This window comes from Diorhabda carinulata, chromosome 2 (assembly GCF_026250575.1).
Source record: "Diorhabda carinulata isolate Delta chromosome 2, icDioCari1.1, whole genome shotgun sequence".
Classification (NCBI taxonomy): Eukaryota; Metazoa; Arthropoda; class Insecta; order Coleoptera; family Chrysomelidae; genus Diorhabda; species Diorhabda carinulata.
Window position 1 is genome coordinate 34,338,779 of NC_079461.1, and position 20,175 is coordinate 34,358,953.

At 36.8% G+C, this 20,175-nt stretch overlaps 2 protein-coding genes across 2 annotated transcripts in view; one reads left to right on the plus strand and one right to left on the minus strand.

Moving 5' to 3' along the window:
- Positions 1-1,825, minus strand: part of LOC130904225 (collagen alpha-1(IV) chain) — an 89,975-nt gene extending 88,150 nt beyond the window's left edge. Inside the window, exon 1 of the mRNA XM_057816867.1 lies at positions 1,541-1,825. Within this exon, the coding sequence (XP_057672850.1) occupies positions 1,541-1,636 (96 nt within the window). The 5' untranslated portion in view covers positions 1,637-1,825. The remainder of the gene's footprint in view (positions 1-1,540) is intronic.
- LOC130904224 (collagen alpha-2(IV) chain) lies at positions 1,723-19,322 on the plus strand. Its single transcript, XM_057816866.1, has 15 exons — positions 1,723-2,043; positions 8,345-8,387; positions 10,532-10,656; positions 10,739-10,996; positions 11,051-11,559; positions 11,650-11,825; positions 11,912-12,154; positions 12,223-12,444; positions 12,543-12,848; positions 12,913-13,380; positions 13,439-13,822; positions 14,008-15,091; positions 15,153-16,043; positions 16,269-17,509; positions 18,360-19,322. Exons 1-15 carry the CDS (start codon positions 2,024-2,026, stop codon positions 18,615-18,617), a joined length of 6,228 nt encoding a protein of 2,075 aa, XP_057672849.1. The 5' UTR covers positions 1,723-2,023; the 3' UTR covers positions 18,618-19,322.
- The last annotated feature ends 853 nt before the right edge of the window (positions 19,323-20,175 follow it).

Here is a 20,175-nt window from a genome sequence, read left to right on the forward strand (position 1 = left end):
GATGAAAATATATTTTAAAAAATATCGAATATAATTCAAAATATGAGAAACAGTCAAAGATCATTTTGCATTTGGAATAAACGTAAATATAGAAAGTTCCTCCGAAATAAGTTGACGAACATTTTGAAGAAAAAACGTTTTTTTAAACATACAGCTTGTCCAAAATTAATTGCCTTTAGAATCTCAGATGAAAATATATTTTAAAAAATATCGAATATAATTCAAAATATGAGAAACAGTCAAAGATCATTTTGCATTTGGAATAAACGTAAATATAGAAAGTTCCTCCGAAATAAATTGACGAACATTTTGAAGAAAAAACGTTTTTTTAAACATACAGCTTGTCCAAAATTAATTGCCTTTGGAATCTCAGATGAAAATATATTTTAAAAAATATCGAATATAATTCAAAATATGAGAAACAGTCAAAGATCATTTTGCATTTGGAATAAACGTAAATATAGAAAGTTCCTCCGAAATAAATTGACGAACATTTTGAAGAAAAAACGTTTTTTTAAACATACAGCTTGTCCAAAATTAATTGCCTTTGGAATCTCAGATGAAAATATATTTTAAAAAATATCGAATATAATTCAAAATATGAGAAACAGTCAAAGATCATTTTGCATTTGGAATAAACGTAAATATAGAAAGTTCCTCCGAAATAAATTGACGAACATTTTGAAGAAAAAACGTTTTTTTAAACATACAGCTTGTCCAAAATTAATTGCCTTTAGAATCTCAGATGAAAATATATTTTAAAAAATATCGAATATAATTCAAAATATGAGAAACAGTCAAAGATCATTTTGCATTTGGAATAAACGTAAATATAGAAAGTTCCTCCGAAATAAATTGACGAACATTTTGAAGAAAAAACGTTTTTTTAAACATACAGCTTGTCCAAAATTAATTGCCTTTGGAATCTCAGATGAAAATATATTTTAAAAAATATCGAATATAATTCAAAATATGAGAAACAGTCATAGATCATTTTTCATTTGGAATACACATAGACATTGGAATTTCCTCCGAAAATTTTGAAAAAAATTTCCCGAATTTATTGAAACTGAGAATATATTTCAGCTCAGAGTTTGATGAAACTACATTTTAAAGAATATGGATTATGAATCAAAATATAAGATCATTTTGCATTTGAAATAAATTTAGCAATTATAATTCGTCAAAAATTTTATAAAAAAGATATCGTACTTTAAAACATACAGTTTGTCCCAAATTTAGTAAATCTGGGAGCATATTTGAGCTGAGAGTTTGATGAAAATAAATTTCAAAGACTTTAGAATTTTGAATCTAATAAAAAATATGAAGAACGTTGATTGATCATTTTGAAACAAGTAAAAAAACAAATTGTTATCAAAAAAATCAAACATGCAGATTATTATCAATATCATTTACATGAAATATAACTTTTTGCGGGAATTATAAACTCGATAATTTATCAAAATTATGAGGAATATTTATTTATGATATTAAGCAATTTTGTACAAATTAGCGACGGAAAATAAAAAATGAAAATTACCTTGCTGTCCCTTGCGTGCACTATCGTAAAAACAAGAATTACTAGGGCTATCGCCCGGCACAAGCCATGCCGCAGCGTCATCGCAACTGGCACCATGTTTCTTAGCCGGCTTAGCGAGTGGCATTCGCCCCACTATATCGGCCTTAAGCTTTACGAAACACTCCGCAAGACGAATTTATTCTTCCTAATTACACCCTTAGGCTAACACCTATTAACCCCATCTTCGAACCAGATAATCAAGGGTTATTAAGTTAGATTTGTGCAATTTTTTAACGTTATCTTCCGAACGGATCGCTCGTAAAAAGGACTTAAGTCATATTGGGTGGATCACGCGCATAACGTTGAAAATGTAGAAGTGGGCTTTGGAAGATTCACTGCAAGTAAGTTCTTGTGTAGTAGTCAGTAACGCGTGAGTTCGCGTTTGTACAATACACAAAGGTAGTGTTAGTGCGAATCCCCTTTCCAGGGGGAAAACAGGACGACATGAAAGACCATGGACTCGGGTGAGCTGATTTTTTTAAAAAAATTCCTTAAATACTTATCTTTTTAAGTCAATGTACGAAGTTAATTCATAGCAAATATATTTGTTTATAGAAATTGTTTATTTCCTTTTCGGTTCTTTTCTTTTATTACTTTTTTACATAATTTTCGTTTTGATAATAAGTGATTTTATTGAAAGTATACATTTTAATGTGGGTTTTATCGATTGTAATGAGGAGGTGATTATAATTTTATTCAAAAAGGATAGAAAAACGAAACGTTTCGAAATAAGTATTACGACGATCAAATTTACAATAAAAAGATTTCGTTTTATATAAAAAACATCTACATCGTTACGTTATGTAAGTTTATTTTATTAAAAAAATGTTGACTCTATGAATATAGACGTCGTATTAATACTTTAATTTTTTTTTAGGTCATGTACGCTTTTCTTAGTGTAAAAAAATTATTTTTCAGCAATAAATGTTGTCTGATATTAAAATAAAAATAAAATATTAGACTTGATCACTCTATGTTGTCAATTGTATTTTTCTTCAGTATGTTCTTCATTATTTTAATGTCACATATGGGGCCAATCCAAGAAACCCTCCTCCTATTGAAATGTTTCTTTACCTACCAAATTCTATCCAATAAATCTCCGACTCAGTCTCAATATGAGAGTCTCCCCTCTTTAGGGGATCTTAGTTTTGTTATTTTCAGTGAATCTTTCAACCTAAATAGTTTTTTCTTTCATTTTTATTCAACTATTTATTAGTTTCTTTTCATTGCTTCAAAATTTTGTATAAAGTATTGAACATTGAATTTTCTTCCAATTTTTTATCATTCATTTTATATATGATTTATCTGAATGGACAAGAAATTAATTTGTTGCTAGATTTCATCGCTGAATGATTTAATTCTCCCTTGTTTCATGTAGCTTTTGATCTCAACAAGTAAAATTAGAAGAGTATATCTCTCGTGGTTCATTATATTATTATTTACAATTTCAAAAACATCATCAAATATGAAAAAAATAATTTTTTTGATATTCTAGTATCGTTGCTCGAACCAAGACTTGATCATAGTTAACAAATAGTTTTTGGTGGTATTTCAGAAAACTGCTTATTTGTATATCTTCCTAAATTTTATTAGATTTCATTTTGCATTTTTTTTTTCTTTAAATTTAGAGTATTCTGACTACTCTAATACTGTAAGATTCGCTCTACATTTTTACATTTACAAGCAATGAAATGATTGCTAGAGCAATAAAAAACATAATTCTTCGAATTCGAAGTCGAATTAAAAGAAATAAGAATCACAGTAGATTTTTCTATGGTCTAAAAATGTTGAAATTCGTAGTCTGGTGTAAGATATACACTCATAATTCATAATAAACGAAATTTTTGATCACTTCGCAGTGTTTGGTGTCAATCAACTCCAATATGAACGAATTTTTCGCATTTTCGTCCACAAGGGTTGTACGTAGGTTCATTAGAACACCCCACAGATGAAATAGCAATCGTAATAGAGGGTTTCTAGGACTGAAACCTCGCTAAGTAGTTCCATGATTCAAAAAGGGAAAAATTAACAATTTCTATGATCTAAAAATACTGAAATTGGTAGCTTGGTGTGAGATATACACTCACAATTCATAATAAACGAAATTTTTGATCACTTCGCAGTGTTTGGTGTCAATCAACTCCAATATGAACGAATTTTTCGCATTTTCGTCCACAAGGGTTGTACGTAGGTTCATTAGAACACCCCACAGATGAAATAGCAATCGTAATAGAGGGTTTATAGGACTGAAACCTCGCCAATTAGTTCCATGATTCAAAAAGGGAAAAATTAACAATTTCTATGATCTAAAAATACTGAAATTGGTAGCTTGATGTGAGATATACACTCACAATTCATAATAAACGAAATTTTTGATCACTTCGCAGTGTTTGGTGTCAATCAACTCCAATATGAACGAATTTTTCGCATTTTCGTCCACAAGGGTTGTACGTAGGTTCATTAGAACACCCCACAGATGAAATAGCAATCGTAATAGAGGGTTTCTAGGACTGAAACCTCGCTAAGTAGTTCCATGATTCAAAAAGGGAAAAATTAACAATTTCTATGATCTAAAAATACTGAAATTGGTAGCTTGGTGTGAGATATACACTCACAATTCATAATAAACGAAATTTTTGATCACTTCGCAGTGTTTGGAGTCAATCAACTCCAATATGAACGAATTTTTCGCATTTTCGTCCACAAGGGTTGTACGTAGGTTCATTAGAACACCCCACAGATGAAATAGCAATCGTAATAGAGGGTTTATAGGACTGAAACCTCGCCAATTAGTTCCATGATTCAAAAAGGGAAAAATTAACAATTTCTATGATCTAAAAATACTGAAATTGGTAGCTTGGTGTGAGATATACACTCACAATTCATAATAAACGAAATTTTTGATCACTTCGCAGTGTTTGGTGTCAATCAACTCCAATATGAACGAATTTTTCGCATTTTCGTCCACAAGGGTTGTACGTAGGTTCATTAGAACACCCCACAGATGAAATAGCAATCGTAATAGAGGGTTTATAGGACTGAAACCTCGCCAATTAGTTCCATGATTCAAAAAGGGAAAAATTAACAATTTCTATGATCTAAAAATACTGAAATTGGTAGCTTGGTGTGAGATATACACTCACAATTCATAATAAACGAAATTTTTGATCACTTCGCAGTGTTTGGTGTCAATCAACTCCAATATGAACGAATTTTTCGCATTTTCGTCCACAAGGGTTGTACGTAGGTTCATTAGAACACCCCACAGATGAAATAGCAATCGTAATAGAGGGTTTATAGGACTGAAACCTCGTCAATTAGTTCCATGATTCAAAAAGGGAAAAATTAACAATTTCTATGATCTAAAAATACTGAAATTGGTAGCTTGATGTGAGATATACACTCACAATTCATAATAAACGAAATTTTTGATCACTTCGCAGTGTTTGGTGTCAATCAACTCCAATATGAACGAATTTTTCGCATTTTCGTCCACAAGGGTTGTACGTAGGTTCATTAGAACACCCCACAGATGAAATAGCAATCGTAATAGAGGGTTTATAGGACTGAAACCTCGCCAAGTAGTTCCATGATTCAAAGAGGGAAAAATTAACAATTTCTATGATCTAAAAATACTAAAATTGTTAGCCTGGTGTGAGATATACACTCACAATTCATAATAAACGAAATTTTTGATCACTTCGCAGTGTTTGGTGTCAATCAACTCCAATATGAACGAATTTTTCGCATTTTTGTCCACAAGGGTTGTACGTAGGTTCATTAGAACACCCCACAGATGAAATAGCAATCGTAATAGAGGGTTTATAGGACTGAAACCTCACCAATTAGTTCCATGATTCAAAAAGGGAAAAATTAACAATTTCTATGATCTAAAAATACTGAAATTGGTAGCTTGGTGTGAGATATACACTCACAATTCATAATAAACGAAATGTTTGATCACTTCGGAGTGTTTGGTGTCAATCAACTCCAATATGAACGAATTTTTCGCATTTTCGTCCACAAGGGTTGTACGTAGGTTCATTAGAACACCCCACAGATGAAATAGCAATCGTAATAGAGGGTTTATAGGACTGAAACCTCGCCAATTAGTTCCATGATTCAAAAAGGGAAAAATTAACAATTTCTATGATCTAAAAATACTGAAATTGGTAGCTTGATGTGAGATATACACTCACAATTCATAATAAACGAAATTTTTGATCACTTCGCAGTGTTTGGTGTCAATCAACTCCAATATGAACGAATTTTTCGCATTTTTGTCCACAAGGGTTGTACGTAGGTTCATTAGAACACCCCACAGATGAAATAGCAAACGTAATAGAGGGTTTATAGGACTGAAACCTCACCAATTAGTTCCATGATTCAAAAAGGGAAAAATTAACAATTTCTATGATCTAAAAATACTGAAATTGGTAGCTTGGTGTGAGATATACACTCACAATTCATAATAAACGAAATGTTTGATCACTTCGGAGTGTTTGGTGTCAATCAACTCCAATATGAACGAATTTTTCGCATTTTCGTCCACAAGGGTTGTACGTAGGTTCATTAGAACACCCCACAGATGAAATAGCAAACGTAATAGAGGGTTTATAGGACTGAAACCTTGCCAAGGTGGATTTATGGGGCTATATAGTCATCTAATTTCCATTAGAGAAATCGATGAAATAAGCTTAAATTCTTGATCTGCCCTCGTATCTACGCATTTCTAATCTTATGAATATTGGATTGGAAGAAAATTAAGTTCGGTTTTTTTAAGGTTTTAATGTTTCGATTCTGATAGAACCATAATTTCCTTCCGATGGAGCTACTTTTGGATTATACAGTGGGTGTATAAAATTTCTCAATAATTGACAAGAACTTAACATATTTGCGGTCTAGGATTGTCGCGAGGAAACATTTTTTCAATCGATCAATTCTGAAATGATTGCTTGCATCAGTTGTAGTAAATTATCAAATTATTAGTTTGGCCAGTTTTGAGCAGTTCACTAAAAACTAAGCATCACTTTCCTTCTTGTTAGTACAAGCTTCGTAATTCTTTTTGAAGTTTCTTCGTGCTTCAAAAATGATTTTTTCTACTTATTTAAAAATCGTGTTTCGGTTAGGTTAGGTTAGGTTAGGTTAGTGTTTCGGCGGTGGATCGAATTTTTTAACGTTAATTCTTTTGAACTATTTAGATTTTTTGCATAAAAGGTATGAAAATGTTTTAATTTCTATAATCGAATCGTAAGATGAAGTTTTCTTAAACAATTCACTATTGGTAAACCAGGGGGGGTTTATGTGACGAAATTACTTGCGACGAATTAACAAATGAAGTTATTTTTTATTGTAGAATGATATATAAACTATAAGCTAGCGTCATCTATTAGCAAGAAGCGGAATTACGTTTTCTAAATTGTATTATTTTAATGGCGAAACAGTGCAAAAAAAAGGCGAATGCCTATATTTATTCGCCATTATCTTAATAATTGCGAATTCACCATAATTTAGACGATTTTATAACTATAACCTATAAATTATTTCAAGTTGTTTAAATGAATTCAGTCACCATATTTAAGATTTCCAATGACGTACACATAAATAAATATTAACTGACAGTTGACAGGAATCTGTGAAGGAATTTGTTTTCTTCGTGGATTCATCTTCGTTGAAAGTAATACATCATTTGTTAATGAAATTTGACAAGCTATCTTATAGATTGAATAGTGAGATTAACTCCGATGCAAGACAGCAAAATGAGATTTGCGAATCAGAATGTAACAAACAAGACAGTCTGATTTAACAGTTCGACAGTTTTATATATTAACCACAAGAAGGAAAACCCGTTTAGTTCTTGTTTAATTGACAAAAAATAAATTATAGTTCACATATTTATTGATAAACAAAGTTTTAAGATTCATTCAGTTCATTTCAAAACGTATCCTATGGATTTTATACGTGTCGAATCAATATTTAATGTTATGAGGTTTGTTCTAGAAATATCACCATGGAAATGGCAGTAGTACTAAAAATATTCACATCAAAGCTTTTATTCAGTTTTTGGTCTATTTTTATTAGATGGCTTTTGAAGCTAGATACTGCCCGGTCTCGTTTTCTTCTGTGGAAAGTTTTGAACTGCTACTACATCCAGCATTGAATCCACAGCTTGCACCGTCAGATAATTATTTATCCACATCCATGGCGAAACTTTTGCTACAAGAAAACCTTTGAATCCAAAGGATTTGTTGCGATTTTTTTTCCATTCAATCTCAAAGAATGGTTTCATCGATATGAAACCACTAGAATGTTATGCTTCTTAATTCGTGATGTTCATAGGATTTTATAAATTTGAAACTTGTTTCTATAATTATAGTATAATATAAATATACAGGATGCCATCAGAAAACTTTATTAAAGCGTACACCGAAGAAAAGGCACTGTTACAAATCACAGGTCACCAGAGAATGTATTGCAAAAAGTGATTCAAACGAATTGGGTCTCAATTTTTTGGTTCAAATATTTCTAATTATTTAATACTTATCGCATTGTTGTAAAGAGGAAATCATCTAATTAACCCCAAAAAGCAAGTTTTTTTTTTTAGAAACAATATATTTTTAAAGCACTGAACTGGTTAATTCTTTGAAACGTATTGATATTTAGTTTCAAACAATCATTTTTCTACCTTGGTTGATAATACGACGTATTCTATGAGAATAAAAAGCAGAAATGATTTCTATATTACACAATTCTTTTATATTTCAGGTTCCTGGTCGTATCTGTAGGAGTTTTGAGTAGTATCAATGCAGTGAGTATAAAAGTTATATAATGAAGAATCTACCATCAAAAAAAAACATTTTAACACGCACCTTGTAACTTTTCCAGCTAACTTTTGATCAGTTTTCTTACATTTTTTCCTATCAACAGCACATTACAGTCTGGGGTGTCTTTAATCTTTCTATAATGTATACAGCATATGTTTCAAATTTGAAAATTATGCACCAGCTCATAGATTCTTTATTGCAATGGCCAAAATTAATGAATTAAAGTTTCAATTTCTAGTTCATGCAACCTATTCACCAGATTTAGTCCCCTAGGATTCTTTCAATGTTAATAAACTTCACTTTCCATTTCTCAGAAGTCTTTGGCAAACACTTTCAACGTTAAAATGATTAGTGAATTGAATCGTCCTGTAAAGTTCCTATTTTCCCGAAAATATCAACTTGAGATTGATCCTTCAACCGTAAAATCACCCGCATGTGTCAGCAATTCAATTAATTTATTGCCAGCGTGTACGTAAAGCAGTTTGGGACAAATAAAACGGTTTGAATCCTTTCATAGTCCTGCGATAAAAGTTAATATGCTGGGGCTTATCGCAACTTTTAATTATATAATAAGGTAAATCCGTTCCTGATGCTGCGTCTCCTGACGGCTTTTATGGCGAAGGAACTTCTATAAATGTGCAAAGAAACCTTTCAACAGGATAATTAACAAGATAGGATAAAATCTTTTTTGATGGTCACTCAAATTATTTTTATGATCGTAAGCTTCCGGTAACTTGAACATGTGTTAGCAGCCGCATCATAAATTTTGCTACTATGAATGAATGTCACTACAAACCGAATAGATTTCTGCATTACGTAATCGATACCATAAAAGTTCCCATCAACCTTGACAGCAATAAAAAGAATGAATACGGCTCTTCCTACACAATCAAATATACAGGGTATAATAATCATTCGTCGATGGTATGATGGGTGTCAAAAGTTGAAGACAAACGTGTTGTATGGTATTTCGTAAAGGTCGTTCAAAATCGGCTGCTGCGCCATAAAACATCGATGCCGTGCGTTAGTTCCACTCGTTTGCATTCAATAATACAAGAAAAGTTAGCTGCCAAAAAGGATTTTGACAATCTCAAAAAAGCTCATGTCGATTGGTACGAAGAAAGACTGTGACCTTGACCATGACAGGCGACAAATCATGGATCTATCCATATGAACCCGAAACTGAAAAATGTATGGGTCATCTTTAGAGACGAGCCAAATCCAATAAAATTAGTTCTTTAGAGCAGCGTAGAAAGGTCAATTTGGATTGGTATACCAGCATTTGCTTGCTAGAAGAAAAAATCAGGGACACCAATCGTAGAAGAACCATTTTCCATCACGACAATGCTAGCTCTTGCACATCAATTCAAACAAAAACGTTTTTGAACAGTCCAAACAACGAATTGATGGGTCATCCACAGTACAGTCCTTGTTTGGCACCCAATGATCAAGAATTAATGGCTGAAATGAATGTTTTTCTAGACCTGAAAAGTGTATTTTATTAGTTATTTTTTTTCGACGAGATGCGCGGTTTTTTTTTGTATGTCTATTTTGATTAAACTGTATCTCAAAAATATTAGTTTTTTTTTTCGAAATATGAGTCGTTTCGACGAAAGACCACCCACAAAATATCCAATATTTGCAACTCACCATTACATTATGATGATCGTGAACATAGCCGGCCACCCAGTTATCTTGATGCATCAGTTAATGGCTTTTTAAGGTTTTAAAAAACTATGTCACTTTAAATATACGACGAAGCGGTACTTTAATGTTTATAATTACAAAACATGATTAAACTGCTTCACTTTCTTATATTTTTAGCTTTCTATACTTTCTCATACTTTTAATTGGTCTGCGAATAATATTGTAATAAGTCACCAAAATGATGGATAAAGGTCATTACGAATCATATTCAAGGCATTATCGCTTGTCCTAATTCTTTCATTTTCATTTTGGTTTTCGATATAAAAATATTAAATAAGGCAACGAGGTGCTACAAGTAGACTTTAGCTAACTTTTGTAGATGACTAGATATGTATTGAAATACGGATTCGCCATTTTAATAAAATGTATCATTTCATCATTGAGATCCACTATTGAAATCTTTATTTGTTTTAACTCTCAGCAATTTCTGAGTAACTACCCCGCAGAAAACAGAACTGGTCTCTACGGAAGGCAAATCAACTCGAAGACGAGATATGGAAGAGAAGATTATGATAATAGAGACGAGGATGACTATCTTGACGGAGAGTAAGTATTAGTATCATCAATTTCCTTCCATTTTATAAATTGAATATTTCCTGTTTTCTTTTTTTAATAATTGATTTTTTAGAGATTTAAACGAAGTGGATAACTATGATTATTCCCGAGGAGATATATCGGAATCGACAGATACGCAGAACGGATATTACCGACCCAGTGGAGGGAGCTCTGATTATCCAACCACAGCAGCTCCTGAATCGAGTGAGACAACTGAAACTAATGAAGCACGATTAGATCCACGCTTAAATCCGATAGACCCTAGATATGATGCTAGAATTGATACCAAAAATCCACGTTACGACCCGAGATTAGATCCTAGAAGTAGCATGTATGTAAAACGGAAAGATATTCTGATCATCACTAATTAAAAATATTTTTTTAGGTACGAGCCTCGATTAGACCCTCAAAATTCTCTTTATGATCCACAATACAGTAGCCAATATAGATCTGGATCAACAGGATATACATATCAAACGGGTTCTCAAACGGGAGGTGGACAATCAGGAGGATCAAACGTACGATCAGGCGATTCAACAGGAGGATCACAATCAGTTGGTGGATATGATGATGAATCTAGTTCACAATATGGCAATTCTCAACAAGGTAATCCATATAGACCCGGCTCACAACCAATGCGCCCAGATTATGGATCGGTTTCTGGATCAGGATCAATATCGGGTTCAGCAACAGGACAAACAGGAAATACTTATGGATATTCACAATCGGGAGATAGATCGTATGGAAGAAATTCTCAATCAGGTGGATCTTTTAGAACAGGCATCTATAGAACAGGTTCTCAATCGGGAGGATCTTATGGAACAGGTTCTCAATCGGGAGGATCTTATGGAACAGGTTCTCAATCGGCAGGATCGTATGGATCAGGTTCCCAAGGTACTATTTTTAAATCTCAACTCAATATTTTGGAATGATCTAATTATTTTTTCAATATGTAGTAGTATAACTATATTTTTTTGTTGTAAGGAATTTCTGGATCCAGTGCATACAATGAATCTAGAACATGGTCAGCATCATATGACTCTAGATTATCAGGAGGCAGGCGACCTTACTCTAGCAGTTATGATGTATTTGATTCGCCAGCAGCAAAAGCAGGTTTGGATAAATATTTGCCCAAGTGTTTTGCAGAAAAAGGTAACAGGGTGAGTATCGTTGTTATCATATTAAATCAAACATTTAGAAAATACGGATGATTATCGTAATGTTGGAATTGCGAAAAATTTTTTAGGGTTTCCCTGGAGTACCAGGTTTACCCGGGGAAAAGGGACAAAGAGGTTTCCCTGGTGGTGAAGGAATTGCAGGAGATAAAGGAGATAAAGGAGAAGCTGGTCCTTTCGGTCCCAGAGGTCCGAAAGGAGAACGTGGTAAAACGGGAGTTCCAGGTTTTCCTGGATTGAATGGTATAGCTGGAGTGATGGGCCCACCTGGAGCTCCGGGAATTCCTGGTTCAGATGGGTGCAATGGTACTGATGTAAGTGTATTTTCAATTAATCATAAATATCAATTGAATTGTATATTTTATTCATATCCGTTTTATAGGGGTTACCTGGAATGGACGGATATCCTGGAGAACAAGGTCCTCGAGGTTTGCCTGGTCCGATGGGTATTAAAGGGGAAAAAGGAGAATCGGCGCATTGTGAAATAACCTTGAAGGGACAAAAAGGAGAGCCAGGAAGAAACGGTGTAACAGGGCCCGCTGGTAATCCCGGACCATCAGGTCCGCCCGGATTGCCCGGACCGCAAGGAGAGCCTGGTTTGACTGTGAGTAATTCATATATCATTCATTTATTAATTTTCGTGTAACAGCAATTAGCATACGTAAATTTCTATATCGTTCACTAATTCGTTGAAATATTTAGGGTCCCCGAGGTCCACCTGGTCAAAAAGGTCAAAAAGGTACACCTGGTCTTGGATTCTATGGACCGAGGGGAGAAAAAGGTAATACTGGACCTCCCGGACAAAAAGGAGAACCAGCTGACGGCCACCATGAGCTAAATCCAACCGCTCTAATAGGACCTAAAGGTGATAAGGGTTTCAAAGGTGATCGTGGAGATATTGGATTCCCCGGCCAAAAAGGAGAACCGGGCACTGAAGGAGATTATGGATTACCTGGAGCTATTGGTATGAAGGGAGAAAAAGGTTTGCCGGGTTCTCCAGGTCCACGTGTAAGTTCAAATTTACAAATTTCCAAATATTTATAAAAATAAAAGAGCTCAATTTTGGTTACAGGGAAGAGCTGGTTTTGCTGGCCCACCAGGTCCACCCGGCCAAAAAGGTGATAGAGGTTTAACTGGACTCTCTGGATTACCCGGAAAACCTGGATTGAAAGGAGAACCAGGAAGGGATGGTGAAACTGGTCGTATTGGATTGACAGGACCTCCAGGTCCACCTGGGGGCGGTAGAGGAATTCCTGGAGCTCCTGGTGAAAAAGGACCTATGGGTTATCCAGGTCCAAGGGGTCCCAAAGGATTAGACGGCTTTCCTGGGGAACCAGGTCCACGTGGACCTATTGGACCAGTCGGTGGACCAGGTCTACCTGGTGTTCCTGGTCCTGAGGGTGCACCCGGCGAGAAAGGAGAAAAGGGTGATCATGGAGCAACTGGTTATCCTGGCAGTGACGGGGCGAGAGGTTTTCCTGGCCCGCAAGGCCCGCAAGGTCCCCAAGGATCGAAAGGTGATAAAGGAGCGACGATAATTGTTAGTATCGAATCAGATTACAATCCTTAATCAATTATTGATTAATCCAATATTCTAGGGACCAAAAGGAGAAGACGGAGAGCCTGGACGTGACGGACAAAAAGGATTGAAAGGAGAAAAAGGATTCGCCGGTCCAAGGGGTACTCCAGGAGATGCACTTAATGGTATTCCTGGAATGCCTGGACCAACGGGTCCTCAAGGGGAAAAAGGAAACGCTGGTCGACCTGGTATACCTGGTAGTCCAGGAATACCTGGAGAAAAAGGTGACAGAGGTGGTCAATGTATCGATTGTATACCGGGAGCTAAGGGAGACAAAGGAGACCGTGGGTTTGATGGTAGAGATGGGCCAATGGGACCGAGAGGTCCACCAGGACAACCTGGCGTTATTGGATTACCAGGTCACGATGGACTACCAGGAAGAGTCGGACCCCCTGGAAATCCAGTAAGTATTAATAAATATGGAAAATTCATTTCATAACATACAAAGTGATATTAGAAGTAAATATAAATTTTAGTTTCGAATCAACATGGATACATGAAGCGTCGCCTAAAAAATAGCTGTATAACTAATATAACTGAATAATTAATTTAGTGATTGCTAATTATTTGAAAACTGTATGTTTGTAGGGTGTTCCTGGAAAAGATGGTACTCCTGGATCACAAGGAAACGATGGTATTCCCGCTCAGGTTCCTCTCAATTTGATAAAAGCTGAAAAGGGAAATAAAGGTGCTAGAGGAAAAGACGGTGTTCCAGGACCACCAGGTCCTCCTGGTAGACAAGGACCTAAAGGAGATATGGGTCTGACAGGTAGGGCAGGTGAAAAGGGAGACAGAGGTTTCCAAGGTTTCCCTGGTACTGATGGAAGAAACGGAGAGCCCGGAATTAATGGAATTAAAGGACAAAAAGGTGACAGTATTATTGGAGAACAAGGTCCTCCAGGATTACAAGGCGAAAAAGGAGAAGTGGGAAGACCTGGAATGTCAGGTCCCAAAGGAAATCCAGGTACATGTCCAGAAAATATAATGATCAGTTTGAAAGGTAATACCGGACCCAAGGGTAGTAAAGGAGAACGAGGCTTTCCTGGAAGAGATGGGCCAATGGGAGAAAAGGGAGATCAAGGAAATCCAGGTCCATCAGGTCCAACAGGTCATACAGGTCCACCAGGACCAGTAGGAAGGAGAGGATTACCGGGACCAAGAGGTGAAAAAGGAGAGCAAGGACCGATGGGTTTCCCTGGAGAGCCTGGAAGAGACGGTGCTGCTGGATTTCCGGGATTAGCTGGTGCAAAGGGAGGTAAAGGAGAGGCAGGTATTCCAGCTATTGGACCTCCAGGACCGCCTGGTCCAATAGGAGAACCAGGAGAGAAAGGTTTACCTGGATTCCCAGGAAAACCAGGTCCTCCTGGAAATGATGGTTTCCGAGGACTTATGGGCGAAAAAGGGGACATTGGCTCACCAGGATTAAACGGATTGACGGGACCACCTGGAGAAAAGGGAGAGCCTGGACCACTTGGTCCTCCCGGATTAGATGGGCAACCCGGTAGACAGGGACCTATGGGACCAAAAGGAGAACCTGGATTGAGGGGAGAAGTGGGGCGACCAGGATTAGCTGGATTCCCTGGATTGAAGGGTGAACCAGGTATTGCTGGTGAACCAGGTCCTAAAGGATTCAAAGGTGCTGTAGGACGACCGGGTATCCCAGGAGCACCAGGTAAGTTTCATTTATAGATTCTGTTCTTTGTTTATTATTAATCTATCTATCTATTTCCAAGGTATGGATGGGTTGCCGGGACGAGCTGGCGAGAAAGGAGATCGTGGAGTACCAGGTCCACAAGGTCCACCAGGTCTAATTGGAATGCCAGGAGAGATAGGATTGCCTGGTGAAAAGGGAGATATCGGTCCATTCGGTCCACCAGGACTACCAGGTCCACAAGGTGCCGAAGGACCCAAAGGAGATATGGGTTTCCCTGGTACACCGGGAAGAAAAGGAGAACCGGGAACTGCCGCAGAAAAAGGACAAAAAGGAGAGCACGGAATACCAGGTTTACGTGGACCAGATGGGTTGCCAGGAATACAAGGTTTTTCTGGTGCCAAAGGTGACGCAGGAGTGCCAGGAAGAAGTATTCCTGGAGAGCCCGGAGAAAAGGGAGATATGGGTCCACCTGGATTGGATGGTCTACCAGGTATAATGGGTATGAGAGGAGAAAAAGGTCAACCTGGCTTCCCCGGAGTTAAAGGAGATAGAGGATATCCAGGAGATCGAGGAGCACCTGGTTTAGACGGTATGCCAGGACAACCGGGACAAAAAGGTGACTTAGGATTTACGGGAGCAGCAGGATTCCCTGGTGAGAAGGGTGACCAAGGATTCCCTGGAATTAATGGATATGAAGGACAAAAAGGAGAGAGGGGACGAACAGGACCACCTGGTTTTATTGGCGCACCGGGTGAGAAAGGAGATATGGGAGACATTGGTCCACCAGGTCCATTGGTTCAGATCAAGGGAGAAAAAGGAGAACCAGGACCCTTCGGGCTGGAAGGTAGACAAGGAGAGAAAGGAGACAGAGGAGAGCGCGGAGCTATGGGATTGCAAGGGGAAAGAGGTGATACCGGATTCCCAGGACCCAAGGGAGATATTGGACAACCAGGATTACCGGGAGCCAAAGGTTCGTTATTGTCATATTTGAATTTATATTAGTAAAATATTTGAATCAATTGTTGACGGGTTGATTTGATCTTTATTAATTAAAAGTGTACGTATCGAAATCTCGCAAAAGACATTAGTTTTCTAGTTTTGTAATGTATAATGAAATCTTTTTGGTTTTTAATTATCAAATTAATTTAGTAGTTATTTTGTATAGATTCATTTACTAATTATTGTCATAATATAGGTGAAAGAGGATATCCTGGAGTCGCCGGACTACAAGGGCTAACTGTAAAAGGAGAAAAGGGACTTCCTGGAATACCAGGTAAAAGTGGTAGAGATGGCATGCAAGGTATGGTTGGTGAAAAAGGAGAAAGGGGATTACAAGGCTTACCTGGTCGAACTGGACCTCCTGGGCCGCCGGGACCTCTTGGTCCTCAAGGACAAAAAGGTGAAAGAGGTTTCGATGGTGCTCCAGGACCAGTAGGTCCAATCGGACCGCCAGGTCCTGCAGGATTAGAAGGTATAGCTGGTATCAGAGGAGAAAAAGGAGACCGAGGAGAACCCGGTCATGTTGGGGCACCAGGACAGAAGGGAGATCGCGGTTTAACAGGATTACAAGGTTTTCCTGGTAAACCAGGAGAAAAAGGAGATAGAGGTTATGATGGACTGCCAGGAAGAGAGGGACCTAGTGGGTTCCCTGGACCTAAAGGAGATGACGGAATACCAGGACAACCTGGAATACCAGGAATTAACGGAGAAAAGGGAGATAAAGGGGAGCCTGCCCCTCGTGGTTTCCCTGGACCAAAAGGAGAGCCAGGCCCACCCGGTATTTCTGGTTCACCTGGTATTAGAGGTCCACCTGGTCTCGATGGGGTATCGGGAGTACCAGGCGAAAAAGGTGAGAAAGGAGACAGAGGATTTACCGGTATTGCGGGAACTCCGGGTATGCCTGGAGAAAAGGGTGACCAAGGTATCGAAGGAGCTGTCGGTCTTCAGGGAGCTATTGGAGACTTTGGACAAAAGGGAGAACCGGGTGCCGCATGTGTCGATGTTCCAGATTATCTTACTGGTTCACTATTAGTGCGACACAGTCAAAGCAAGGAAATACCTAGATGTGAAAGTGGACATATCAAATTATGGGATGGTTACTCACTATTATACGTCGAAGGAAACGAAAAGGCGCATACGCAAGATTTAGGTTATGCCGGTTCTTGTATCAGGAAATTCTCTACAATGCCATTCGTATTTTGCGATGTCAACAACGTGTGCAATTATGCAAGCAGAAACGACAAATCTTATTGGTTGTCGACAAGCGCAGCTATACCCATGATGCCTGTCGAGGAATCGGCAATTGAAGAATACATTTCGAGATGCGTTGTTTGCGAGGCGCCCGCCAACGTTATCGCTGTTCACAGTCAGTCGTTAGCACTACCAGATTGTCCGTATGGATGGAGCTCCCTTTGGATCGGTTATAGTTTTGTGATGGTAAGTATACAAACAATATAATTTGCATCCTTATTCTATTTAGTTCATCAAAAAGTTCAATCAGTTAATAACTAGTTCATTTCTGACTTTTCTATGCACATAATTGATTTTTAAAATGAATATTAATACCATAGCTCGTACTAGGACGAACTACGTGCCTTAAATCATCAACCTAACAATTTCTTCATCAATGAAGTGTACAACAATTGAGTAATTCCATTGAAACCAATCTAATCTAATTGGAGTGTCAGGAGAGATAGGATTACCCGGTGACAAGGGAGATATCGGTTCAGTCGGTCCACCAGGACTACCTATTCCACTAGGTGTTGAAGGACCTAAAAGAGATAAGGGTTTCCCTGGTACACCGAGAAGGAAAGGAAAAATTTGGAACTGCCGCAGATAAAGAAGAAAAAGGAGAGCACGGAATACCAGGTTTACGTGAACCAGAGAGATTGCTAGGAATTCAAGGTTTTTCTTGTGCCAAAGGGGACGCAGGAGTGCCAGGAAGAAGTATACCTGGAGAACCAGGAAAAAAGGGAGATATGGGTTCACCTGGATTGGATGGTTTACCAGGAATAATGAGTATGAGAGGAGAAAAAGGTCAACATGGTTAGGGAGATACAGGATATCCAGGAGATCGAGGAGTATTTGGTTTAGACTGTATGCCAGGACAACTCAAACAACGGATTTGAGAAATAACGAAGAGCGGAATTAAGATATGCGGAATTAACTAGCTCATTCCTGTTTCACATCATCAACTGAAGTCTTTATCAATAAAGTATACAACAATTGAGTAATTCTAGTGATGGATTAAAAAAATGGATTAAATTGAAATTTACTATTTTTTCAGCACACTGCCGCTGGAGCTGAAGGAGGTGGACAATCTCTATCGAGTCCGGGATCTTGTTTGGAAGATTTTCGAGCTACACCTTTCATAGAATGTAACGGCGCTCAGGGTTCTTGCCACTATTTTGCAAACACTTTCAGTTTCTGGTTAGCTACAATCGACAACAATCAACAATTCCAGAAACCACAGAAACAAACGCTTAAAGCAGGAAACGTAAGAGACAGAATCAGTAGATGCCAAGTCTGTATAAGAAATACGTAAATATTCAAAAATCGGACTAGGATAAATTTATTCGAGCGGTGACTTCCTTACAAAGGTTTTTCTTATTTTAAAATCGTGTAAATGAGACACCTTATATGTGTTCCTATCAGCTCGGTACTTGATTCTACCATTGAATTCATCTCATGTTGAGTAAAGTATAAGAAGATAATAATTGACTTTGGATTATCATGTACCAAACTGCCAAATTTTGTATAGTAAGCTTTATAACTTTTCTTAATAATACTGCCGTGCCATGTTTTGTGTAACAAGATAGCATGTAAAAAAATTTTGTATAAAATATAGATTTTAAGTTGTACGTATATATGAATTTTACAGTAACCGACTATAAAATTACCAAAACGAAGTAATTCATGTAAATTAACTAGTTGTCTTTAAAAGATATATGGGGTGCTGAATCATTAAAATAATTTATAATTTCCAGAATGCATTTCACTTGATTTTTTCTCACCGAGTAAATTTTTTTATTGCTCTAGTCAACGACGCAGAATATTCGATAGCTGAGTATATAAACATTTTAATACACTGCCATTTGTAAAATATTATAAATATACTTGTTTCTTATTAATTTTTCTGCGATATGTTTCCGATTTACATTCTGAAAGAAAAAAAAAAACGTTTACACCAGTGCAATTTACCAAAATAATGTAAATAAATTTATATGAATAAAGTTTATTTTCAAATTAATATCTAGTTTAAATTTCGTTCCTTATATTCCTAAATATTCAGCATACGAGGGCGGTTTCAAAACAACTGAACATAATATTAGAAAATTATCACCGACATGATTTTCGTAGAACAAGCGAAACTTTTATTTTTAAAATAGAAATAGAAAATAATCGAAAAAAATATTGATTAAGCCCTAACACGTACCACTTTTCAATAGCTTAATTATACCTGTTTACATTAAAGAGAGAGAAAGATTCGTTGGTTAAAGTTTGGTAGGATTTTTGTGGGTTTGTTTTTGTAGGCCCTGATATAGGAATAGCTCCTCTGCAAGGCTTGGATTGTGGTGATTTCGTTGGGTTGTGTTTGCCGAACTATTTCTAGCGAAAAATTGAGTGGAGCTTGCAAGTAAAAACGGCTCTTTTCGGTTTGTTTTTTTGCTTGTTTTTTGTTTTTTTGTTTTTTGTGTTTTGTTTTAAATTCAATTTGGGATGGGCGGGTACAGCTGCGGCTGTATTATTATTACATTAGCAGGTACGTAATTTTATAAAGGGGCGGTTAATATAGCCGAAAAAATACCAGAGCTGTATTATTTAGAATAATAAACATTGAAAATTAATATTCTGTTGAGTTTCATAGTAAGTGGTTCTCTGCTCATATTACAAAAAGTGATTTTAAAGACGAAAATGTCGAGTCAAATACGCTGCAGAACTTCTCCTGACAAATTTTGCTATATTTGTGGAGAATTTATGGTGAAATCGCGAGCTAGGTCATTTTCCGAAAATGTAAAAAGCCTACTTCAAATATTTTGCTACTTTGATTGGAGACCAAGACAAGCAGTGGGCCCCCCACGCGAGCTGTGTTAGTTGTAGCA

Coding starts and splice junctions, on each gene's coding strand:
- LOC130904224 (XM_057816866.1), top strand. CDS start 2,024: ATGAAAGACCATGGACTCGG. Junction 8,388..10,531: donor TTTTGAGTAGTATCAATGCA/GTGAGTATAAAA, acceptor TTTAACTCTCAG/CAATTTCTGAGTAACTACCC. Junction 12,445..12,542: donor AAGGAGAGCCTGGTTTGACT/GTGAGTAATTCA, acceptor TGAAATATTTAG/GGTCCCCGAGGTCCACCTGG.